This window comes from Rhinatrema bivittatum, chromosome 19 (genome assembly GCF_901001135.1).
Source record: "Rhinatrema bivittatum chromosome 19, aRhiBiv1.1, whole genome shotgun sequence".
NCBI lineage: Eukaryota > Metazoa > Chordata > Amphibia > Gymnophiona > Rhinatrematidae > Rhinatrema > Rhinatrema bivittatum.
In genome coordinates, this window is record NC_042633.1 from 11,619,376 (window position 1) to 11,646,455 (window position 27,080).

Consider the following 27,080-nt stretch of genomic DNA (forward strand, 5'->3'; position numbering starts at 1 on the left):
CATCACTCATGTACTAGAACTTGTTTGTTTATTATTTTTGTTAGCAGGCATGTGAAATGCTAGTGCATGTTGAATTTGCCAATCACTGTGCATTTTAGAAAGGTGGTCCTGGCTGGAACTACACAGTTCAAATATATGTGGTAATTGATTGTTGGTAAGTGTATTTTTTAAGTAGCCACACTGGCCACCAGATCACGGATCATGGAGAGCTGCATCCCTGCTCCCAGCCAGTCTGGGGCTGCCTGTCCCAGTCATCCATGGAGGGCTGCAGCCCTGCTCCCAGCCAGTCTGGGGCTGCCTGTCCCTGTAATCCATGCAGCGCTGCATCCCTGCTCCCAGCCAGTCTGGGGCTGCCTGTCCCAGTAATCCATGCAGAGCTGCTTCCCTGCTCCCATCCAGTCTGGGGCTGCCTGTCCCAGTCATCCATGCAGAGCTGTATCCCTGCTCCCAGCCAGTCTGGGGCTGTCTGTCCCTGTAATCCATGCAGAGCTGCATCCCTGCTCCCAGCCAGTCTGGGGCTGCCTGTCCCAGTAATTCATGCAGAGCTGCATCCCTGCTCCCAGCCAGTCTGGGGCTGCCTGTCCCTGTAATCCATGCAGAGCTGCATCCCTGCTCCCAGGCAGTCCGGGGCTACCTGTCCCTGTAATCCATGGAGAGCTGCATCCCTGCTCCCAGCCAGTCTGGAGATCACAACACTCCTGGTATTAATAGGGATAGGGCACTGTGTGCAGGAAGATCACAACACTCCTGGTATTGATAGGGATAGGGCACTGTGTGCAGGAAGATCACAACACTCCTGGTATTAATAGGGATAGGGCACTGTGTGCAGGAAGATCACAACACCCCTGGTGCCAGGGTTAGGGCACTGTGTGCAGGAAGATCACAACACTCCTGCTATTAATAGGGATAGGGCACTGTGTGCAGGAAGATCAAAACACTGCTGGTATTAATAGGGATAGGGCACTGTGTGTACATGAAGATCACAACACCCCTGGTGCTAGGGTTAGGGCACTGTGTGCAGGAAGATCACAACACCACTGGTATCAGGGTTAGGGCACTGTGTGCAGGAAGATCACAACACTCCTGGTATTAATAGGGATAGGGCACTGTGTGCAGGAAGATCACAACACCCCTGGTGCCAGGGTTAGGGCACTGTGTGCAGGAAGATCACAACACTCCTGGTATTAATAGGGATAGGGCACTGTGTGCAGGAAGATCACAACACCCCTGGTGCCAGGGTTAGGGCACTGTGTGCAGGAAGATCACAACACCCCTGGTATCAGGGTTAGGGCACAAGTTCTAGTCACATTGACTGATCACATTACTTTTTTTGTCAAGCTACCAACTGTTTCCATTTCCCATCCCCCCATATACTGTCAGTGGGAACCTTGGTAACATGAATAAATAAGAGGGCAGCCAATAGGAATCCATATTCATTCCTAAACTGACCTTAACTGACCTGAAAAGTGTCAAATTGTATCAATTTCTGTTAGTGCGCACTAACTCCCGTTAGTGCGCACTAACTGGGAAAAAACGATTTTTAACGATTTTTCAACGAAATAATCGTGCCAAACACGATTTTCTTCTCCTGCCACACGATTTCAATCGTTAAGACGATATGGCACACGATTCACATTCCTAATGAATATGAATACCGAATGGGATGAATCCATCCCTGCTGCACATCCCTACTGTCTGTACTCCTAATAAATGAATCACCAACTATGTCGGCCAACCTAACCTTTCCCTTCTGGGCAGCAGCCCTGGGAGACACATCCTTGGTGCAAGAGGACAATGCATCACCTGGCGAGCAGGTCTTTTTGCTATAGGATCACTTACACTTATTGCTATACCATGTTGATGCTCTCTGATCAGGAGACCTTCCTCCCCCAAGGCAGCACCAGGGTTGTCAGACTGGAGTTGAGACTTGGCGTCTGTTAGGAAAGTGGACCCTTGAGCCCCGACAAGGTTGGTACTTCCACCAGGAGAGGGCTCCCCGTGGCTCTTGTTGGCAGGAGGTGGAACAGGCGTGGATGACTCCACAGGAGCTTTACCTATACCAGCCTTCATTCCCCGCAGATTGAGCCCTTGGGTACCGGGGCCGGCAGGACTTAGGCAGGGGCCTCACACAGAGTGAGTCCTGAAGAGGGGGCAGAGGCAATGTTGGACTAGCTGGAGCCAAAGCGGAGGGAGAACAGGTGGAGTCAGGAGCAGGCTGGAGTTCAGAGCAGGCAGGGTGAAGACGTGGAAACAGGCTGGAGGTCTGGGCTGGTGGAGGTCACTCAGAGTCAGAATACCAGGCAGAGGTCAGGCAGGCAGAGGTCAGTCCGGCAGGGCAAGGAGCAGAAGGGCAGGCACAGAAGGCAAGGAGCAAGCAAACAGGAATCAGGCAGGAACCCTGGAACAGGAAGCACACTGGAACTAACTATCACGAGCAGGACCCGTTGCTGAGGCGATGTGTTGCGATTCCGGGCCGAGGGGGTTCCCGACCGGGACCTCCTACCGGGCCAAGCAGATCCCTCGACAGCGGCCACAGATCGCGTGGGCCGCAGCGCATCTCTCCCTGCATCTCCAGAGCAGCGTCGGGGAGAGCACGGCAGGACCCGCCCCCTTAAAGGGGCCGAGGCGGGGAAGTCGGGTCAGCCCCGGATGATGACGTCAGACGCCCGGGGAGATTTAAACCTCTCCCCGGGAAGGCTCAAATGCCTTTGCAACAAGGTTCTTGCTGGTTTCTGCTGGAGTTCTGCCTTGTCTTCATCTGCCTTGACCCTGCCTGGAATTGGACTTTGCTTTGCCTGCCGCCTGCCTAGACCCTTCCTGGAATTGGACTTTGCCTTGCCTGCCACCTGCCTTGACCTTGCCTGGAACTGGACTTTGCTTTGCCTGCCACCTCGACAGATACCAAGTATAACTGGTGTTATACTTGGTATCTGCCACCTGCCTTGTGTTCACTGGATTGAGTTACCGCTCCACCTTCCGGAAAGGAATTCATCAGGACTACCCCTTGGTGAGTACCCTCCGGACTAAGGGTCCACTACTGATTGGGCTAGAACACGATGTAGACGAGGCAAGGCTGGGTTTAAGTACCCAGGGCGTCTTATGTCATCACCACGCACCACGGGGACTTTTCCCACCACTGGGCCTTTAAGTCTGGCAGTGTGGCGCATGTACGCCTAGGGAGTTGGGCCCAGAGCGACGCATCGGTGGCATGGGATCGCCGCAAGAGTAGGCTGCAGCCACAGCCTCAGTCGGAGAGAAGCAACATAGGTTACTGCGGGTCTCCCAGTGGAGAGGGGACCCGGCCAGGGTCTTCTACAGGTGGGGACCCTAACAGTACCCCCTCCTTTACGCTCCCTTTTAGAAGGTCCAGGCTTCTTTGGATGAGAGGCATGGAACTGCTAGAGTAGAGCCTTGAGGAGGATGTTGGAGGCGGGTTCCCATGTATTTCCATTGGGTCTGAACCCTTCCCAGGCAATTAGATATTTCCACCTCCCACATTGATGTCTGACATCTAGGACCTCCTTGACTTGGTAGATCTGATCCTCCTCTGCCAAGATGTCCTGCGGTTCAGGAGTCTTACACTGTGGCCAGGATAATACAAAACATTTCAGGAGGGATACATGGAAAGTATTGTGAATCCTCAGAGAGGACGGAAGTCTCAAGCGGTAAGTGACTGAGCCAATCCACTCAGTGATGGAAAAGGCCCCGATGTATCGGGGGGCTAAACGCATCGAAGGCACCCAAAAGTGGATGTGGCAAGTACTGAGAAACACTCGGGCTCCAGGATTAAAGGAGGGTTCACCTTCTTAGCCTGCCGTGCTGCCCGACGGAGATTGCTCTGAGTGCTAGTCCATAGGGATAACAGTTGTTGGGCAGTGAGCTTAGCCGCGGGCGAGGGCACATATAGAAGTGTGGGAAGTGGTGGCGTTGGTTGTCTGCCATAGACCATCTTGAATGGTGAGGTGCCGGTGGCGGAGTTGGTGTGGGAGTTATGGGAGAACTACGCCCAAGGGAGAAGGGTGGACCAATCATCTTGACTGGTGTTCACGAAAGAGCAGAGGAAGGTTTTTAGGGTCCGATTGACCCGTTCAGCCTGGCCATTACCCTGCGGGTGGTATGCAGTTGTGAAGTCAAGCTGGATACTGAATTTTTTACATAATGACCTCCAGAAGTTGGCTGTGAATTGGACCCCGCGATCTGAAGCAATGTGTTGCGGGAGACCATGAAGGCGAAAGACGTGCTGGGTAAATAGTCTGGCCAGTTCGGGGGCTGTGAAGATGTGTGAAGTGGACCATCTTTGAGAACCTATCTACGACAACCCAGATGACATGGTTGCCCACTGATGAGGCTAGGTCCACTATGAAGTCAGTCGAGAGATGGGTCCATGGTTCCTTATGTACAGGTAGAGGTTGTAGAAGACCCCAGGGGTGCCCAGTCAAGGGGTTTTACTTGGCACATGTCGGGCAGGAGTCGACGTAACCCCGGACATCTTGTTCCATCCATGGCCACCAATAGTACTGCTGCAATAGGTCCAGAGTGCATGCCCTTCCAGGGTGCCTGTTGGTGAGGGAGTTGTAGGCCCAGGCCAACACCCCTTGCCTGATATGGAGTGGAACCATGGTCTTCCTGGGAGGCATCTCTGAGTGGCAGCCAAGCAAACCTTTGCCGGGTCCAAAATGTACTTTGGCACTGCAGGAATGCCCTAGGTCTCTGTTAGCGCTCTCCTCCTCCAGAGGGAAGGAGTAGCAATCTGCTAGTGCTCTCCTCCTCCAGGGGGGGAGGAGTCAACAGTCTGCTGTCAATCACCCCACCAGGAGGGCGGAGTAGCAACTGTTCTGCTTTTCTCTTGAAAGGAGGAGGAGTAGCAATCTGTCATAATCTGCTCCTCCAGAAGGGAGGAGTTAGCTATCTGTAGTGTTGACCCCGTCAGGAGGGCAGAGTTAGTAATCTATAGCGAACTACTGTTAGATGTTCCTGCAAGAAAGGACGGTAGCAAGCTGTTATGGACCAACTTCCCAGGGAAGAGGAGTTGGCAATCTGTTCTATGATATTCTTCTGAGGAGAGGAGCTAACAATAGGATATTGTACTTCGCTACTGAGATAGCAATCAATCATGCCTCCGCTACGGAGTAGCAATCTGTTATATATAGGCTGCTGGCAAGTCCCAAAGAAAGAGAAGGTAGTTATCTATATAATACTTCCGTGAGCGGTGTTAGTGGTCTGTAGTGGTTGGCTCCCACAGAGTGATAGTAGTGTAAGGAATGACCACTAGGAGGAAATGGTGAATCCCTGGGCCGATGTCAGATGACAGCACCCCAAGAGGAGATCCTGAGAGCACCACCGGCTAGGCTAGAATATGAAGTAAACACAAATAGTTCTTTATTAAGCTGGAAGCTGGACCACCAGAGGTGGCAGTAGAGAGTTGAGGTGTCCAGTAGGGCTGAAGTCCTTCTGATACTGGAATGTAATCTCTGGGTCACTGAGCTGTAGAGAGAGACTAGAAGGAGAGAGTAGACAGGGTATACTGGATACAAGATGGTACACTCACAAGAGTAGATGTCTGCAATGGCCTCTATGCCATAGAGAGTCTTCAGTATATTCAGGAACAGGAGCCGTAGGCGAGCACTGGTTCCTCTACCCAGTCTGTAATAAGAACTCACAATAGCTGTATATGAAATGGCTTCTAGCGTAGAAGAGAGTCTGTAAAGGATTCTAGGAACATAGGCCCTCGTGGAGCAAGTACTGGTTCCAATCTGCAATCTTACCAATCTAACTCTCGATCTCCGTACCTGCAATAACGTCTTGGACGGAAGGGAGTCTTCAGAGCTATAGGAATGTAGGCCCTCATGGAGTGAGTACCGATTCCTATGTACAATAGAACTCACTGTGTTCACGTCCGCGATCGCTTCCAGGCAATGAGGAGTCTTCTGAGTATTCCGGCAATCTGAAATCAAGAATAGACAGCTGAGCCCCCATGGAGCGGGTACTCCAGGTAAGCTTGAAAAGGCCGAGCAGTGGAGACGGATTCCCCGGAATGACTCGGATCGTTGTTGCAAGTATCGTGGACTGCTGAAGCAAGTCCCGTTGGAGTTCCTTGCTAACTCGTTAGAGGTTAGCAAACAAAGACCTTTTAAAGTGGAAATTGATGACGTCACTACGGGGGGACGCCCCCGAGGTTCGCACCCTTGCTGGTACAAGTCTGGAGCGCGCACGTGCCCACGCCCTTATGTCATCAGGAACATGGCGGATCCGTAGCATCAAGCCAGCCCGGGGACACCGGGACCAAGAGACAGAGAGAAGCCACGGCTGCAACTGTCCATCAGAGCCAAAGGGAGTCACTCCCAAGGTAAAGAGGGTGGAGCGAGGGACGAGAAGAGGCATGAACACAACAGTCTCGAAGGCTCTGGAGAGGGCGTCTGCCCTTATGTTCTTTGAAGCTGGTCGGTAACACAGAGTGAAGTCAAATCAACTAAAGAATAGTGACCACCAAGCTTGATGGGGGTTCAAACATTGAGCTTGGCTGAGGTAATCCAAATTCTTATGGTCCGTCAAGACCGCTGTGGTATGTTGGGCTCCCTCAAGCCATTGGTGCCATTCTTCTAACACCATCTTGATGGCAAGGAGCTCTTTGTCCCCAATACTATAGTTCCTTTCGGCTGGGGAGAACTGTCATGAAAAGTATGAGCATGACAGTAGGGCTCCTTTATCAGAGTACTGGCTTAACACCGACCCCACGGCAGTATTGGAGGCATCAACTTCCACCACAAAGTGGTGAGAAGGGTCCGATGTTGAAGACATGTGTCTTGCAGGAAGTCCTCCTTCAAAGCCCTGAAGGCCTCAACTGCCTCATGTGACCAATGTTTAGAGTCTGCTCCCTTCTTGGTGAGTGCTGTAAGGGATGCCACTAGTTTGGAGTTCTGGGGAATAAAGCTTTGATAGAAGCTGGCAAACCCCAAGAACTGCTACAACACCCGTAGTCTGGAAGGTTGTGGCTAGCTCTGGATGCTGGTAGTCTTCTCAGGGTCCATATGGAAACTGGTGGTAGAAACAATGAAGCCCAAGAAGGGCAAGTATTGTTGTTTGAAGAGGCATTTTTCCAACTTGGCGTATAGCTTATGATCCCGCTCGGCAATGGGGTGGCAGATCTGGAGAGTAAATTAATACATCGTCCAGGTATATAATGACGCTGAAGTGGAGCATGTCCTGGAAAACCTCGTTCATAAGGTGTTAGAAGACTGCAGGGGCATTGCATAACCTGAATGGCATCACCAGGTATTAATAGTGACCATCCCAAGTGTTAAAAGCGGTCTATCTTTCATCTCCCGGTCTTATTCATATGAGGTTGTAAGCCCATGGAGGTCCAGATTTGTGAATACCCAGGCCCCCTGAAGACGATCAAATAGTTCTGGGATGAGGGGTAATGGGTAGTGGTCTCTTCTGGTAATGGTGTAGAGTCTGCAGTAGTCTATTCAGGGCCACAAGGACCTATTCTTTTTAGTCACAAAGAACAAACCAGTGCCAGCCGGCGTGGTAGACGAGTGGATGAAGCACCGGTTGAGGTTTTCCTGGATGTATTTCAACATGGCCTGAGTTTCAGGCAGCGAGAGCGGGTACACCCGACCATGAGGCGGAGTGGTGCCAGGAAGAAAATCAATAGCACAGTCGAATGGGCAGTGTTCGGGGAGTGTCTCTGCCATCTCTTTGGAAAAGATGTCTGCGAAATCCACGTACTGCAGAGGCAAGGCGAGTGGAGTGGTGTCTAGTGGAACTGCAGGCCGTGAGATCTTCTGGATGCAGGTGGTGTGGTATCAGGATCCCTAGGAGGCGATCTGAAAGTTGTCCCAGTCGATCCGAGGGGAATGTGTCTGGAGCCAGGGCAGGCCCAATACCACTGGGTGAATGGCTTTCTCCAGCAGGAAGAAGGAGATCTGTTCCTTGTAGAGGATGCCCATGCGCAGCTTCAGAGGAGCGGTCACGTGGGTGATCCTTTCCAGTAGAGGGTCCCCCCGGATGGAAGAGATCACCAGTGGAGACATCTGTGGTAATGTGGGAAGACCCAATTGATGGGCCAGGTCCATGAGAATGACATTTCTTCTGGCTCTGGAATCTATCAGAGCCTGGGTCAGGATGGTCACAGGTACGGAACACTGGGGAATAGAAGTGGTGTAGCCCAGGATCAACTCCCCACTGACGCCTAGGCTTGGGAGTTTCCCAGCCTCTCAGGGCATTGTAGCAGCATGTGCCCCTTGCCAGCACAGAACAGATACGGTCCAAGAGAACGCCTTCGCAGTTTTTCTTCGGGTGTGAGTCGGCTGCGGCTAAGCTGCATTGGCTCCTCTCTGCGGTTCTGACCATGGTCAGTGGCTGGTGGCAGCATCAGGGGCTGGGAAAAGGTTGGTGCTAGGGGCCGAATCTCATGGAGGCATTGTTGAATCCAGCGGTCAATATGCCCAGAGAGATCGATGAAGGCCTCCAAGTCATTGGAGCCAGTCCCTCCAAGAATATGCTCCTTAGGTTGTCTTCTTGCCACCCCAGTTCTGAGGCTAGGGTGCGGAATTCTACCACATACTCTGACAACGGCCACTGTCCCTGGCGAAGTTGGAGAAGTTTGGAGGCTGCCGTGCTTTGTCGCCTGGGCTCATCAAAGACTTGTTTGAAGGTTTGTACAAACCGTGGAAGGTCTTGGAGAAGTGGGTCTCCGCGTTCCCATAGAGGGGAGGCTCAGGCCAGGGCCTTCCCATCCAGGAGGGATAGGATGAAGGTGGTCTTAATACCGTCACTAGAAAACTGGGACAGCTGCAGGGAAAAATACATAAAGCAATGATTTAAAAATCCACGAAACTGCCGCGAGTCCCCAGCATAGCACGGGGAAGCAGGTAAGTGGAGAGTGGTCGAGATCATAGGAGGCTCCGCTGGAACAGGAGGCTGAACATTGGGTGCCGGGACAGCATCCAGTCGGTTCATCAGCCGATCCACTGTAGAGGCCAGCATATCCAGACATTGTTGTTGCTGTTGTAGTCTCTGAGCCAGCCCTGGGATGGCTTGCAGGCCGGATAGATCTGCCGGATCCATGGCCTCAGCAAACTGTTAGGAAAGTGGACCCTTGAGCCGCAACAAGGTTGGTACTTCTGCCAGGAGAGGGCCCCTGGTGGCACTTGTTGGCGGGAGGCGGAACAGTCGTGAATGGCCCCACAGGAGCTTCACCTATTCCAGCCCTTGTTCCCCGCAGGTTGAGCCCTTGGGTACTGAGGCCGGCAGGACTTAGGTGGGGGCCTGAAGAGGAGGCAGAGGTGGCATTGGACTAGCTGGGGCCAAAGCAGATGGAGAATAGGCCGAGTCAGGAGCAGGCCAGAGTGCAGGGCAGGCAGCAGGCAGGGTGAAGACAAGGAAACAGGCTGGAGGTCTGGACAGGCAGAGGTCACTCAGAGTCAGAATACCAGGCAGAGGTTAGTCCGACAGGGCAAGGAGCAGGAAGGCAGGCAAGGACCCTGGAACTGGAATCAGGCAGGAACGCTGGAACTGGAATCACACTGGAACACACTCACAGAGCAGGACCCGTTGCTGAGGTGACATAGACGAGGCAAGGCCGGGTTTAAGTACCCATGGTGTCTGATGTCATCACTGCACAGCATGGAGACTTTTCCCGCCGCTGGGCCTTTACGTCTGGCAGTGTGGTGCATGCGTGCCTCTAGGGAGTCAGGCCCTGAGCGGCGCGTTGGCGGCATGAGATTGCAGCGAGAGCAGGCCGTGGCCACGACTTTAGTCGGAGAAAGGCAACAGAGGTTAGTGCGGGTCTCCTGGTGGTGAGGGGACCCAGCTAGGGTCTTCTATGGGTGGGGACCCTAACAGCTACCTTGTCTCTGAAGTTCTCATCTATATACCTCTCTGCCTGCCTCAGCTCCTCTAGATCAGTCACTATGGCCTCCAGAGATTGGACCTGTTCTCTGAGCAACAGGGTGCACACATACAACCTCTCACCAGTGTGGTAAAAAATCATACATGTGACACTCAATGCAAAAGACTGAAAAGTGGATTACATTCAGGTATTGTAGTGATTTCAATTTCCATAGAGAGCTTACAAGCTAAGGGGGTCATTTCCTAAGTCGCAGTGGGACTCAGCAATACTGCTTTTTCAATTCTATGATATTGAATACAGTAAAATACCACCAGGAAAAATATAGCTGTATTACTTGGCCCCATAATTTCACACAATGGCAACTTTGGGGGATGCCATGCCTTTGGTGTGTAAAAGTCTTTGGGGATCTTCATAAACCCCCCTGTCCTCTCCCACTCTTCCAAAGTGTTGCTTGTTTGCAACACTGTAACTTCTCAATCCTTGTTCTTACCTTTCTGCTTCTGTCCCAATTATACTTGATTTCAATCACAGTATTTGTTCCCACTAAATCTACTGGAGGATTATTGAAGGCATCTTCCACCCTCTCAGTAAATACATATTTTTGCATTTTTCCTCTGAAACTTCCTCCCTCCAACTTCATTTCATGACCCCTTGTCCTTGAAGCTCTTTTTCTATGCAATATTTCACCACCCTGTGCTATTGAAGCCTGTCAAATATTTGATGTTTCTAGCATATCCACTCTTTCCCCTCTTTCCTTCAGCATATTCATCTTATGTGTGTCTTACGTCTCTCTTTGTATAGTTTTTGTCTCAGGCCTTTTATCATTTCATAGCCCTTTTCTCAACTGCTTCCATCCTTTTAGTGTGCTAATGGAGAAGCAGTCTCCAGTGATCAACAGAGTACTTAGGATGAGGTCTCACTAGTGACCGATGCATGGGCAATACGACTTCCTTTCTCCTGCAGATAATACCTCTGCTTATTCAACTGAGCATGCAATCAACTTTTCCTGTCTTTATTACATTGACTGGTTGCCAATTAAACAGTTTCCAGGTTTTGTACTCAAATGATATGTAATTTGTGGAGTTTTATGCTTCAAATGCATGATTTTAAAGTTTTTAGCATCCTTTACAGACCATTTTTTTTTCACCTTTTCCAGTATGTCTATTCATTTATTTGTTACATTTATAATTTGCCATATCCAACATTGTTGATCTGTGTGACTTACAGTGGAAAACATTTGTAAATTTTTATTATACCAAAAAGATTTTACAGTATTTAAACATTTTTCATATTATACCCCATAAGCTTGTTTAAAAAAGATCCTTTTTAAAAAAAATGTCTAAAAAATTTCATCTTCTCTATTTTCCTCAAATCATTAGAAATGTAATTCCACATCTTAGAGCCTTTAATAGAAAGTACTCTATTTCACATCTAATCTTATGCACCACTCTTGTCTGAAATAAAGAGCCTCTTTGTACATTATTAATAGATAAATTTGCTCTGTCCCCCTCCACACTTCTCTCCGTTAAGGCTCCTGTCTCTACCTGCAGTGAGAGCTGTGGTCCTGGGTTCCGGAAGGCCATTCTGGAAGGGCAACCTGCCTGCTGCTTTGACTGCGTCCCCTGCTCTGAAGATGAGTTTAGTAACCAAACCGGTGAGTGCTATGAATTCCACTCAGTAGTGACCACATTTGTAGGATGGAGGGTTGGTATTAGAGGGTACATTGGTTCTGTCTAGGTCAGTTTAATGGACCACAGAATTACAGGCTAATGCATTTCCAATTCCGTGCAGATGTTTAATTATAGATGGACATGTTCCAGCATACATACTGCAATCTTTCTCAGTGAAGAATTGTTTTGTAGTGTAGTGTATACATTTATTTGAAAAACATTTACATGCATAATCCAACATTTTCTGTGAGGTACAAGAAAAATGCATTATAAAAAGAAGATATCTACCAATATATATCAATATATGAACAGAATGTTTCACATAATTGGTCTTGGTCAAACTTAGATGAAGCACCCCAATGGAAAAAGGATGACCTCAGCCAGTGGTGTTATCCCTTAGTTACTAACCAGAAATTAATCCTTCTCCATGGCCAAAAGCTTGCCTGAACAATAAGGTTTTCACCTTCTTTCTAAATGTTTGAATGCAATAATTTATACTTCTAGCCTCTGATATATTTTCCAGAGTTTGTTTGTAGATCTTAAGTAATTTATGGTGTGACATCTTCAAGAAGAGATCTAGAAGCTAACAATTTATATATATCATATGCATGGTGATATCTGTAGAAGGGGAGCTGCACAGTGTGCACAGAGGCACCAGTAGCCACCAGGAAGTACTGACTAGAGATGTGAATCGTGTAATCGATCGTCTTAACGATCGATTTCAGCTGGGAGGGGGAGGGAATCGGATCGTCGCCGTTTGGGTTTTTTAAATATCGTGAAAATCGTGAAAATCATGAAAATCGAAAACCGGCACACTAAAACATCCCTAAAACCCACCCCGACCCTTTAAAATAAATCCCCCACCCTCCCGAACCCCCCCCCCCCCAAAATGCCTTAAATTACCTGGGGTCCAGTGGGGGGGAGGGCGGGAAAACCGGCACACTAAAACAACCCTAAAACCCACCCCGACCCTTTAAAATAAATCCCCCACCCTCCCGAACCCCCCCAAAATGCCTTAAATTACCTGGGGTCCAGAGGAAGGGTCCCGGTGTGATCTTTTACTCTCGGACCTCCGGTGCATGTAGAAATGGCGCCGGCGCTACCTTTGCCTTGTCATATGACAGGTCAAAGGTAGCGCCGGCGCCATTTTGTTTTTTGTCCCCCGAGGTCAGGAGCGTAGGAGATCGCTCCCGGACCCCCGCTGGACCCCCAGGGACTTTTGGCCAGCTTTGGGGGGCCTCCTGACCCCCACAAGACTTGCCAAAAGTCCAGCGGGGATCCGGAACGACCTCCTGCAGTCGAATCGTGTTTCTATGGCCGGCGCCATTTTGCGCAAAATGGCGGCGCAAAATGGCGCCGGCCGCCAACACGTAGACAACACGATTCGACTGCAGGAGGTCGTTCTGGACCCCCGCTGGACTTTTGGCAAGTCTTGTGGGGGTCAGGAGGCCCCCCCAAGCTGGCCAAAAGTCCCTGGGGGTCCAGCGGGGGTCCGGGAGCGATCTCCTGCCGCGAATCGTTTTTCCGTACAGAAAAACCAAAGGTAGCGCCGGCGCCATTTCTACAAGCACCGGAGGTCCGAGAGTAAAAGATCACACCGGGACCCTTCCTCTGGACCCCAGGTAATTTAAGGCATTTTGGGGGGGTTCGGGAGGGTGGGGGATTTATTTTAAAGGGTCGGGGTGGGTTTTAGGGTTGTTTTAGTGTGCTGGTTTTCCCGCCCTCCCCCTTCCCCTCCCCCTTCCCCCGATTTACGATTTTTTGATGATAAATCGGGGGAATTGTTATTGTATCGCGGCTCTAACGATTTTTGACGATTTAAAATATATCGGACGATATTTTAAATCGTCAAAAAACGATTCACATCCCTAGTACTGACCATCATCTGCTGCACATATTGGGGCAGATTTTAAAAGGAGCGCGAATAGCCAACTTTTGTTTGCGCTCCAGGCGCAAACAAAAGTACGCTGGATTTTAGTAGATACGCGCGGAGCCGCGCGTATCTGCTAAAAACCTGGATCGGCGCGCGCAAGGCTATGGATTTTGTATAGCCGGCGCGCGCCGAGCCGCGCAGCCTACCCCCGTTCCCTCCAAGGCCGCTCCGAAATCGGAGCGGCCTCGGAGGGAACTTTCCTTTGCCCTCCCCTCACCTTCCCCTCCCTTCCCCTACCTAACCCACCCGCCCGGCCCTGTCTAAACCCCCCCCTTACCTTTGTCGGGGGATTTACGCCTCCCAGAGGGAGGCGTAAATCCCCGCGCGTCAGCGGGCCTCCTGCGCGCCGGGACGCGACCTGGGGGCGGGTCCGGAGGGCGCGGCCACACCCCCGGGCCGCCCCGGGCCGTAGCCATGCCCCCGGGCCCGCCCCCGGAACGCTCCCGACACGCCCCGAAAATGCCGCGCGGTTCGGGCCCGCCCCCCGACACGCCCCCCGACACGACCCCTCCGAAAACCCCGGGACTTACGCGAGTCCCGGGGCTCTGCGCGCGCCGGTAGGCCTATGTAAAATAGGCTTACCGGCGCACAGGGCCCTGCTCGCGTAAATCCGCCCGGTTTTGGGCGGATTTACGCGAGCAGGGCTCTGAAAATCCGCCCCATTATGCAGAGCTACACAGCTCTAGATAGCACCGTGGCAATGATTAATAAAGTGAGGAGTCTGGAAGACTAAATGAGAAAGGATGACTAGCAAATATGCTGGGGGTAATAGACTGATCAGGGTCAGACAGAGGAGATGGACCGGAGTGGTGAGTTTAATTGTTATTATTTCCTGTTGAAGTTTCAGTGGGTGTCAGCTGGTAATGTTAATTATCTCAGTTCTTTTGGAAGGTTGAATAGAAGATAGCATGGGACTGGTGAGGGAAAAAACATTATAAGCCATATTTATTTGAAGGGCTACGGTAAAAAGTCTCATGTTTAAGGGATAATATGTCCATTTAGACTTTATTGTATGTGTAACCCCTGTGATGGATAAACCCAGATAACAGTTTCATAGGCCATATCTCACACTTATATTTTAGTTGGACACTACATATGGATTTCACCAGGCTGGACAATAAACCTTTTAAAATTTGCCATAGTTGAATTTAATTTATTGATTTACAAACTACCTTTCAATTTATAAATGATTACTGAAGGCAGGATTCAAAATAGAAATCCTCCACAAGCAAGTTACATTGAAAAAACTACAACATCAACACAATCATAATAAATTAAACAGAAAATAATAATGGATTCAGAAACAGGCTACATAGATATATCTTGTAATTCAAAAGCTTATAGATACAAAAGTGATGGGTAAAGATAAAGAATCTCAAAGATAAATGATCCTCCTATTCTAATTTCTGTTAATGTAATAATTTTTTCTCATCAAAACCACACATGGAATTGTTTCATCCTACAGATGCCACACAGTGCATGAAGTGCCCTGATGACCAATGGCCCACTAAGAAACAAGATGGATGCCAGAAAAAGTCCATCGAATTTCTGTCCTATCAAGAACCCTTGGGTATAGTTCTGGCTGTTATCTCTGTGCTTGTTGCCCTTATGGCAGCTGCTATCCTTGTTGTCTTCATCCAGAACCGCCACACCCCAGTTGTGAAAGCAAACAACCGTGAACTCAGCTACCTCCTGTTATTAGCCCTTATCTTGTGCTTTGGATGCTCATTAGTGTTCATAGGCCACCCCATGACACTGACCTGCATGCTGCGTCAGATGGCATTTGGCATTGTATTTGCCATCTGTATCTCATGCCTGCTGGCAAAGACCATCGTGGTGGTCATAGCCTTCAAGGCCACCAAGCCAAACAGCAGCCTGAGATCATGGGTGGGACCACGACTACCAAATGCCCTGGTATTAGCCTGCAGTCTGGTCCAGGTCCTCATTTGTGTCAGTTGGCTGATAGTGGCTCCCCCATTTCCCCAAATTAACAAATCTCAAATGGGGAAGATAATCATTGAATGCAATGAAGGGTCATTGACTGCATTCTGGTGCATGCTGGGATACATGGGCTTGTTGTCTACTATCAGCTTCATTGTAGCATTTTTAGCTAGAAAGTTGCCTGACAGCTTTAATGAGGCTAAGTTCATCACCTTCAGCATGCTTATATTTATTGCCGTCTGGCTCTCTTTCATTCCTGCTTATCTGAGCACAAGAGGGAAATACACGGTGGCTGTGGAAATATTTGCAATATTGTCCTCCAGTGCTGGGTTGTTGGGTTGTATATTCTTCCCCAAATGTTATATCATCCTAATCAGATCAGATATGAACACCAAGGAATTCCTAATGGGGAAAGCCACAGGGAGCCTTAAGAAAACAAAGTAATTGTATTCTAGCACATGGATTAAAAAATATGAGTTTGTGTGATATAATCTTGCTTTCTAAATATATTTTTCTTAAGGTAGCAGTCCTACTAAATAAAAAAAAGAGCTTGGTTGACAGCTGATCTAAAAAAATTTGCACACTTGTAAGGTTGAACATTCGACATTAGAAGTACCATGACTGAGTCTTCACATGACCAACTGAGCCAATCTGGTGTTACCAGAGATTGCAAACACTATTGAAAGAGCATGGTGGCATTTCTTATATGAAAGTTCAGTTCCTCACAAAAGTAATGTAGAGCCAGATTACATTCTGACATTCACTTTAGCCATCCTCAAAGCCTGTACCATCTCTCATCTTGTAAGCCAGGGTTTCCTAAACCTCACCTGATAACCCTACAATCAGACGGCCTTTCAGGATATCCATAATTAATATGAATGGCACAAATTTGCATATGCTAGGTCTGCAATGTATGTAAATGTATCTCGTGTATTCATTGTGGGTATTGCACATATGTCAAACTGATTTATCTTTCTATTCTTATAATGTATTCTTCAAGGATATTGCTTTCTTCTGAACAGGGTTTATTAAAATTACCTTCAAATACTTAGATACCTAGAAACCACCCAATAAACCACGCTTAGTTATCAAGCACCACTGTTGTGGAACTCACCTCCACTTGACATTAGGCTTGAGTTAGATTATTTAAAATTCAGGAAGAATTTTAGGGCTTGGTTTTTCTCTCTAAACTTTTAACAATTGATTGCTTTGGACCTATGTTTCTTAATACGTTTTTAAGTTTCATAGATATTATATTTCTGTATTGTATTTGATATTAGAAATTTTATGTGTGTATTTTATTGCAAACCACATTGATTTAGATAATTATGTGATATATCAAATAAACAATAAATGATTGGCTGTTTGGTCACCAAGAAAGGTTTCATAAGACCTTATCTTAAGCCCTAGTTTGACCCTGGCAGTTAAAAAGAAGTTCAGGTTAGCATCAATATGAAATTCCCGAATACAAATCCACACACAAACATACACAGATTGTATCCCTCAACCCTTAAGAAGCTTGAGATATATTCAGAAAACATTGAAGGGTTAGAGGTAGAATTAAGAAATGGAGGGGTATAGGTTGAATCAAATGGAAATGCATATGACCAATATTTGGAATGGTAAAGGGCCAAACAGAGAAGAAGAGGATGTCAACTAGCACAAAGAGGCATCGGAGGCAGGCAAATGATCAAGGCAGGCGGCAGGCAAGCAGAATCCGAGGGCCAAGCAAGGGTCAGAGCCGGGAGATCAGTCTGAGAGAGTGAGGAGGAAATGGAAGCCAGGAGCGGAGAAGGAATGCAGGAACCAGGAGGAAGCAGGAACACAGGACCAGGGAGCAGGAACCAGGACACGGGAACGCAGGAGCTGACAACCAACACTCAGGAAGAGAGACCTGTTGCCAAGGTGAGGTCTACTGGGCTGGGCCAGGCTAAATAGGCCCCAAGCCCTGATGTCACCGCTGGACTGGAAGATTTTCCTGCCGCTGGCTCTATAAGAGGCAGGGTGGATCACTCGTGCGTGACTAGGAGGGCCAGAGGGACGTCGGTGTCGAAGAAGGCGCGTCAGCCTGGTCGGGCCGGAGGGCTGCGCAGAGAGCATCGTGGGGGGGCCGGCTCCCAGACCCAGAGGTAGGGCTGCCAGCCACGGTCTCCCGTGGCTGGCATGCACAACTGTATCCCCTCCTCTGCGCCCCCTCCCAGGTGGTCTGGTCTTCTTGTGGTGAGCCAAGTGAAACTGAGGAGACTTTTATCTAGAATATTAGAAGCTGGCTCCCAAGAGATTTCCTCCGGACCGAATCCTTACCAGGAGAGTAGATATTCCCACTTCCCCTTGCGCCGTCAGACATCCAGGACTTCTTTCACCTGGTAGACTTGATCATCCTCGGAGGACAGGTTCTGTGGTTCCAGAGGTTTTCTGTGGGGCCATAATGATAGCAGAGGTTTCAACAGGGAAACATGAAAAGCGTTATGTATTCTTAGGGAGTACGGTAGTCGTAATCGGTACATGACTGGTCCTATTCTTTCGGAGTTGGGGAAGGGCCCAATGTAGCAGGGGGCTAGCCGCATCAACGGCACCTGCAGTTTAATGAGCCGGGTACTGAGCCAGACCTTGTCTCCGATATTGAGCCGGGGTGCCGCTCGCCGGTGCTTGTTCATCATGCTCTTAGCCCTTGTAGCCGCTCATATTTTGGGTCTTCTCCCAGAGTTCCTTAATCTGTTATGCAGTCAACTTGGCAGCTGGGAAAGGCACAGTCAGGCGAATGGGAAGTGGCGGAGCAGGTTGTTTCCATATACTATGAAAAATGGGGAAGAGCCTGTAGCGGAGTTGATGTGGGAATTGTGTGAAAACTCGGCCCAAGTAGGTAGACTAGCCCAGTCATCCTGATGCTCATTTACAAAAGAACAGAGGAAGGTTTTTAAGGTCCAGTTCATTTGCTTGGCTTGGCCATTCCCCTGGAGGTGATAGGCAGTAGTAAAGTGTAAGCGGATGTTGAATTTGCGGCACAATGTTCTCCAGAGTTTGGCCATGAATTGTACTCCATGGTTGAAAGCGTTGTGCTGAGGGAGACCATGTAAGCGTAAGATATGAGAGGTAAATAAGGCTAACTCAGGAGCTGAAGGAAGCCCTGCGGGGGCCATAATATGAGTCATTTTAGAGAACTGATCTATAATGACCCAAATGACACGAAAGTCACTAGAGAGGGGGAGGGCCACTATGAGGTCCGTGGACACGTGGGTCCAAGGTTCCTTGGGGGCTGGCAGCGGCTGTAAAAGACCCCAAGGTCACCCTGCCATGGGCTTTTGATGAGCACAGGTCGGGCAAGATTCAACATAGGCCTTGACGTCCTTTCTGACCTGTGGCCACCAATAGTATCGCTGTAGCAGCTCCAAGGTCCTCTTGGTTCCGGGATGGTCAGCGATAGGAGAGTAGTGAGCCCATGCTAAGACCCTTTCGTGGCGCTTCAGGGATACCACGGTTTTCTGGGAGGGGCTGATTGGATGGCAGCCAAAAGGATGCGGGCAGGATCAATGATATACGCTGGAACCTCGGGAGTGTCTTCTGCTTCATAGACCTGTGAGAGGGCATCAGTCCGAGCATTCTTGAAAGCTGGTCTGTAGTTCAGAACCAAGTCAAAGCGACTGAAAAATAAGGACCAACAAGCCTGACGGGGGTGTAGGCGCTAGGCATGTTTGAGATATTCCAAGTTCTTGTGGCCTGTGTACACGGTAAAGGTATGCTGGGCGCCCTCTAGCCTCTGGCGCCATTCGTCTAAGGCCATCTTAATGGCCTGCAACTCTTTATCTCCAATACCATAATTCTTCTCTGTCGGGGAGAATTTCCTGGAAAAGAAAGAGCACGAAAATAGGGCTCCGTTGCTGGAATACTGGATCAGCATGGCCCGCACGGTGCTGTCAGTGGCGTCGAACTCTACAACGAACAGATGTGTGGGGTCTGGGTGGCGGAGGCAGGTGTCTTGGAGGAAGGCTTTTTTCAACTGGTTGAAGACAGAAACGGCATCCGGAGACCACTGCTTGGGGTTACCTTTTTGGTGATAGCGGTGAGCAGCGCCACAAGCCAAGAATAATGTGGGATAAAGTGCTATAGAAAATCGCAAACCCCAGGAAACATTTCAGGGGTCAGAGACCCGATGGTTGAGGCCACTTCTGGATGCAACCCATTTTTTCGGGATCCATGAGAAATCTGGTACAGGAGATTAGAGACGTGCAGCAGGAAAAAATGTTTCAGTTCAGTTTTTGTTTCGCCGGGACCCAAATTTGTTGCATTAATTTCATAGGGGGGGAAACCAATTTGTTGATTAGTTTTATTCGTTGTCCATGTCCCCATTAAAGTCAATGGGGGAAGTATTTGCAGCCTATTTTTGGCTGCAGAATTGGGGTTTTCCTATCAATTCAGATGAAACTTCTGGGGAGCAATCATCAGAATGAGAAAAGAGCTCCGAGGTACTTAGACTGTGGCAAAGTGGCACCAAAGTGGCATGAATAGCCGAAGGCACTGTAAAGGGGCAAAGGAGTACCAGGAGTGGCAAGAGTGCTTTAACAGAGGTGCAAAGCAGCAGCGAGAGTGTCAAAAACACACCATAGCTTCAAAAGACAGCACCAATAACAGTTGCATGAACCCTCAAAGGCAGCACGACAGGCAAAGTGGCATCAACATCCTACAGCACAATGAAGGGGTAACATAGCAAGCAGGAAGAGTGTCAGAAAAAACCCCAAGGCGCTGATAAAGGGACAAAGCAGCAGAAAGACTAGCACCAACACACTGAGGAACCATGATAATGGCAAGAACACCAAAGGAGCAGAGTGAGTCATCTGGTGTATGTCAGCAAGGCAGAGTGGCAGAAAGTTGATAGGGGCAAGGCAGGCTGGCAGAGCGGAGGTAGTCTGGTCCCTGTGGTTTTGATAAGGGCAAGACAGGCTGCAGAGTGGAGGTAGTCAGGTCCCTGTGGTTTTGATAGGGGCAAAACAATGCAACAAAGAACTTCGGCACTTGTCTTATAAATCAAGAGCCCAACACAAAAAGACAAAGTAAGGTAATTTCCAATGCTGTGTAGACCACAACCAATTCAAAAATTATTTAGTTTTGGATAGAACCGCATCAGCAAGCCAGACGGTGGCAGTGACAATACACTTGCCGCCCGGACTACTCGTCACTTGCGGTGTAGGTGTTACAACTAATACGTTTGAGAAAATGTTCGATAATGTGATTCAAAACAAACTTGAGAAATCAGCTGGTCCCAAAAAAAGAACTTCAGAATTAAGCCCGACAGCGGCCGGTGTTTCGCGATACAGAGATCGCTTCCTTAGGAGAACATTATAGACTGTTGATAAGGGTGCTGATAAACAAAAATACAAATTGTCAAATATTTAGAAAGTAGAACGGAGTACTTATCTTAAAGCGGCACAGCTTCACACACCTTCTATACGGACGAAAACGTCTCAAATATTCTTGCAAAAGGAACGGGACAGCGGAAGCCTTGAAAACGCCATGTCTTTAAAAAAGCCCGCGCTTCTTCTGCGTGATGACGTCAGGACATTGCTGACGTCACTGACGTTAAGTAACCATAGTTTCATGTAAACAATCAAAAAATATATTGAAAGAAACCGAAACCAACTAAAGAAACACTTGAAGTTCTAAAGATGAATTCAAACCTTCAGGTTCCACGCAGCCAAGTCGATGAATCCAGCGTTGTTCGGCACGGAGGAGCCGAACATTAAAGTCCCCACCTCTCCAATGAGGAGAGAGTTCTTCGAGCACACAGACTTTAAGATCATCAAAAGTATGTTGTAAACGAGAACAATGAGCAGTAAGCGGAGCTGTCAACCGGCCTGTAGAAATGCATGACCGGTGCTCTATCAGACGAGTCTTCAGTGCCCGTTGCGTTTTACCAACATACAGGAGATGACAGGGGCATCTCCTGTATGTTACATCAGCTATTCATTTTATTAGAAAAGACTTTACTTTTGTACTCAGACAAACTACAGATTGCCGTTCCACAGGGGTTGTTTACATCATACAATGCCCCTGTCATCTCCTGTATGTTGGTAAAACGCAATGGGCACTGAAGACTCGTCTGATAGAGCACCAGTCATGCATTTCTACAGGCCGGTTGACAGCTCCGCTTACTGCTCATTGTTCTCGTTTACAACATACTTTTGATGATCTTAAAGTCTGTGTGCTCGAACAACTCTCTCCTCATTGGAGAGGTGGGGACTTTAATGTTCGGCTCCTCCGTGCCGAACAACGCTGGATTCATCGACTTGGCTGCGTGGAACCTGAAGGTTTGAATTCATCTTTAGAACTTCAAGTGTTTCTTTAGTTGGTTTCGGTTTCTTTCAATATATTTTTTGATTGTTTACATGAAACTATGGTTACTTAACGTCAGTGACATCAGCAATGTCCTGACGTCATCACGCACAAGAAGCGCGGGCTTTTTTAAAGACATGGCGTTTTCAAGGCTTCCGCTGTCCCGTTCCTTTTGCATCAATATTTGAGATGTTTTCGTCCGTATAGAAGGTGTGTGAAGCTGTGCCGCTTTAAGATAAGTACTCCGTTCTACTTTCTAAATATTTGACAATTTGTATTTTTGTTTATCAGCACCCTTATCAACAGTCTATAATGTTCTCCTGAGGAAGCGATCTCTGTATCGCGAAACACCGGCCACTGTCGGGCTTAATTCTGAAGTTCTTTTTTTGGGACCAGCTGATTTCTCAAATTTGTTTTGAATCACATTATCGAACATTTTCTCAAACGTATTAGTTGTAACACCTACACCGCAAGTGACGAGTAGTCCGGGCGGCAAGTGTATTGTCACTGCCACCGTCTGGCTTGCTGATGCGGTTCTATCCAAAACTAAATAATTTTTGAATTGGTTGTGGTCTGCACAGCATTGGAAATTACCTTACTTTGTCTTTTTGTGTTGGGCTTTTGATAGGGGCAAGACAGGCTGGCCCGGGGGAGAGTTCCCTTTCCTTTGCACAGGAAAGGGCTCCCTAGAATGGGTTCGCCCCTAGAGTGGGGTGTTTCCGTTGGCATCTAGTGAGCTTTCGCTGGTCTTTTAAAATCTAGAGGACATAGCAGATATACAAACGATAATTCTCAAGGCCGAGGTGGAGGAGGATGCTAAGACATAGGCTGGCTACACCCGGGGAGAGTTCCCTTTCCTTTGCGCAGGAAAGGGCTCCCTGAAATGGGTTGGCCCTTAGAGTGGAGCACGACCCTTCAAGCATGGCGAGTCGACGTGGAGGAGGTTTACATGTGAACAGCGGTTCGGGTTCGACATGGGTCAGCGGGTGTTAAGAGATAGGCTGGCTACACCCAGGGAGAGTTCCCTTTCCTTTGCACAGGAAAGGACTCCCTAGAATGGATTGTTGGCCTCTAGAGTGGCGCATGAGACGTCAAGCGTGGCGAGTCGACGTGGAGGAGGTTTCCATGTGAACAGCGGTTCAACATGGGTCAGAGGGTACTAAGAGATAGGCTAGCTACACCCGGGGAGAGTTCCCTTTCCTTTGTGCAGGAAAGGGCTTCCTGAAATGAGTTGGCCCCTAGAGTGTGGTGGTTCCGTTGGCATCTAGTGAATACCCAGAAGCTATTAACTGTACTTATGCACTTCAGCTGATGACAAAGGAACTTGAAGAGCTCTCAGAAATAAGAAAACTGCTACTCAAGTCCATATCTACAATATCAACCTATGTTGACTTTTTAGTTTACACAGTGCCTCCACAGAGGATGTACTAGAGTACAACTACCACCAATTTTCTATAGCACTAGAAACATTAATTGTGGCACCTAAGAAACATCTAGGGAAAATAGCCAGTATTATGAAGGTCATGAAAACTGTTGCGCATATGAAATATCCAACCTCCAAGCTGGACAGACAGGCACAGCATTAGAGGTCAGGCCCTTGTAGGGACATAAGGCCTGGATGGACAGGCACAGCATTAGAGGATAGAGGTCAAGCCCTTGTAGTAACGTAAAGATTTGACGGACAGGCACAGCATTAGAGGTCAAGCCCCTGTGGGGACGAAAGGCCTGGACTGACAGACACAGCATTAGAGTTCATACCCTTGTAGGGACGTACAGCCTGGACAGACAGGCACAGAGGATAGAGGTAAACACCTTGTAGGGACGTACAAGCACGCATTAGAGGATAGAGGACAAGCCCTAGTAGGGACGTACGGCCTGGATGGACAGGCACAGCATTAGAGGTCAAGCCCTTGTAGGGACATAAGGCCTGGATGGACAGGCACAGTGTTAGAGGTCAAGCCCTTGTAGGGAAGTACGGCCTGGACTGACAGGCACAGCATTAGAGTTCATACCCTTGTAGGGACGTACAGCCTGGACAGACAGGCACAGAGGATAGAGGTAAACACCTTGTAGGGACGTAAGGCCTGGATGGACAGCCACAGCATTAGAGGTCAAGACCTTGTAGGGACGTACGGCCTGGATGGACAGGCACAGCATTAGAGGTCAAGCCCTTGTAGGGACATAAGGCCTGGATGGACAGGCACAGTGTTAGAGGTCAAGCCCTTGTAGGGATGTACGGCCTGGACGGACAGGCACAGCACTAAAGATTAGAAGTAAAGACCTTGAGGGAACATAAGGCCTGGACGGACACACACAGCATTCGCGGTCAAGCCCTTGTAGGGACGTAAGGCCTGCACGGTCAGGCACAGCATTCGAGGATAGAGGTTAAGCCCTTGTAGGGACGTAAGGCCTGGATGGACAGGCACAGCATTAGTGGTCAAGCCCTTGTAGTGACATAATGCCTGGACGTACAGGCACAGCACTAAAGGTTAGAAGTAAAGACCTTGAGGGAACATAAGGCCTGGACGGACACACACAGCATTCGCGGTCAAGCCCTTGTAGTGACGTATGGCCTGGACAGACAGGCACAGCATGAGAGGTCAAGCCCTTATAGGGACGTAAAGCCAGGAAGGACAGGCACAGCGTTAGAGGTCAAGCCCTTGTAGGGATGTAAGTCTTGGACATACAGGCACAGCATTAGAGGTCAAGCCCTTGTAGGGACGTAAGGCCTGGATGGACAGGCACAGCATTAGAGGATAGTGGTCAAGCACTTGTAGGGACATAAGGCCTGGACGGACAGGCACAGCATTAGAAGTCAAGCCCTTATAGGGACGTATGGCCTAGATGGACAGGCACAGCATGAGAGGTCAAGCCCTTGTAGGGATGTACGGCCTGGATGGACAGGCACAGCATGAGAGGTCAAGCCCTTGTAGGGACATATTGTCTGGATGGACAGGCACAGTATTAGAGGATAGAGGTCAAGCCCTTGTAGGGATATAAGGCCTGGATGGACAGACATAGCATTAGAGGATAGAGGTCAAGCCCTTGTAGGGACGTAAGGACTGGACGGACAGGCACAACATTAGAGGTCAAGCCCTTGTAGGGACATAAGGCCTGGATGGACAGGCATAGTATTAGAGGATAGAGGTCAAGCACTTGTAGGGACGTAAGGCCTTGACGGACATGCACAGCATTAGAAGATAGAGCTCAAGCCCTTCATGGGACGTAAGGCCTGGACGCACAGGCACAGCATTAGAAGATAGAGGTGAAGCCCTTGTAGAAATGTATGGCCTAGATGGACAGGCACAGCATGAGAGGTCAAGCCCTTGTAGGGACATAAGGCCTGGATGGACAGGCACAGCATTAGAGGTCAAGCTTTTGTAGGGACGTACAGCCTAGATGGACAGTCACAGCATTAGAGGTCAAGCCCTTGTAGGGATGTAAGGCCTAGATGGACAGGCACAGCGTTAGAGGTCAAGCCCTTGTAGGGACGTAAGGCCTGGACGGACAGTCACAGCATTAAAGGATAGAGGTCAAGCCCTTGTAGGTACGTAAGGCCTGGATGTACAGGCACAGCATTAGAGGTCAAGCCCTTGTAGGGACATAAGGCCTGGATGGACAGGCACAGCATTAGAGGTCAAGCCCTTATAGGGACATACGACCTGGATGAACAGGCACAGCCTGAGAGGTCAAGCCCTTGTATGGACGTACGGCCTGAATGGACTGGCACAGTGTTAGAGGTCAAGCCCTTGTAGGGACGTAAGGCCTGGATGGACAGTCACAGCATTAAAGGATAGAGGTCAAGACCTTGTAGGGACGTAAGCCCTGGATGGACAGTCACAGCATTAAAGGATAGAGGTCAAGCCCTTGTAGGGACATAGGGCCTGGACGGACAGGCACATCATTAGAGATCAAGCCCTTGAAGGGCCTGGACAGTGGACAGACTGGCACAGTATTTCAGGACAGATACATGTGCTGTTATTATCTGGAGCATAGGAGGCAGTTGGAGCTGCTACAAGGCTTTCAATTGTTTTTATTCATCTTGCCATTCACAGGGAAAATTTGGAAACCCAAGCAAAGGTTGATTTATTTTAAAAAACACTAACATTTCTATTAACTTTGGTGCCTCCCTTGAGCGGTAAGGGCTCATGATGTCATCTGTTATTGAAAATACATGATCACTGGGCACAGTGGTTGGTGGACATGACAGATATCGCTGAGCCACTTTGGCTAGGTGTGGCCAGACAGTGGACTTGTGTGCCCAATATGCTAGCGTATCTGTCTGCATGTCCTCCATGGGCTATTGGAGATACCTTGTCACTGACATTTGTGATGGAGTCTCCTTTGCTTGGGTGGGCTGAGAATCACTCATGCCAGCTGCTTTCCCTCTAGCCCTTTTCATAACAGATGATTCTTTATGGGCAACATGGCTTGGGCTAGCACTACACTCTGAAGAGCCTGCTGTTTCCTCCTCTGCTTTATGACTAATATGTCTCTGCCTATGGCACTCCTGTTCACAGTCTTTTACTAACAACAAGTCCTTCACCAATAGGAGACAATCGTCCTGTAGGGCGAGTTTCCATTTCACACGGGGATCACAGACTTTGGCGAGCATGTATGTCTGGTCTTCTGTTAAAGGCCTTAATCTCTCTTGCACCTGCTTCTACAAAATGTCCAGCAATGCAGCACCTCTGCTGTCATTCCCTCTTCCTGTTTAAAGCCCTCCAAATTTTCCTCCAGAAAATTAACTATAGGGATGATGTCAGGCAAGGTGGCACTTCTGGAACTCAGCTCCTCCGTGGCATCCTTGAAGGGCTGCAGGATTTTTACCCGCTGACTCATGACTAACCAATCATGATGCCCTAGGGTAATATGCACACCTATGTCCATTGGCGCAGAAAGTTCATGAAGGGGTGTCTGCTGCTCCACTAACCTCTGCAGCATTATATAGGTGGAATTCCACCGGATGGAAATTTCTTGAATGAGATGCTTGTGTGGCATCTCCAAATCAGTCTGCTTTTGTCGGAGACCACTAAGGATTTCCTTAGTGGTTTCACAATAATAGTTTCTTTATTAAAAATTAAAAGTAAAAAATGTTTTGTTTAAATAAAATTGAGTGATGATCTTGCAACATGATGACAATAAATGATTATAAGTAATACACTGCTTCATTGACCGATTACAGCTTGCGGCCCATTGAGCGGCGAGAGGCTGCAGAGTGAGACCTTGAAGCTATCATTTATGATATTGTCATCTGTTGGCATAAAAGTTGTTTTTGTTATAATAATTTTTTGTTTTCATATTTATTATATTGGATTTGTATCCTTTTCCCTCTCTTTTGTTTGATTGCTCC

General features: G+C 48.7%; 1 protein-coding gene across 1 annotated transcript in view; it reads left to right on the forward strand.

Annotated features, from left to right (window-relative positions):
• The window catches only part of LOC115081147 (extracellular calcium-sensing receptor-like), a 50,410-nt gene extending 34,566 nt beyond the window's left edge, over positions 1-15,844 (forward strand). The window contains exons 4-5 of the mRNA XM_029585653.1: positions 11,387-11,510; positions 14,925-15,844. Coding sequence (XP_029441513.1) covers positions 11,387-11,510; positions 14,925-15,844 — 1,044 coding nt within the window. The remainder of the gene's footprint in view (positions 1-11,386; positions 11,511-14,924) is intronic.
• Positions 15,845-27,080: the final 11,236 nt, after the last annotated feature.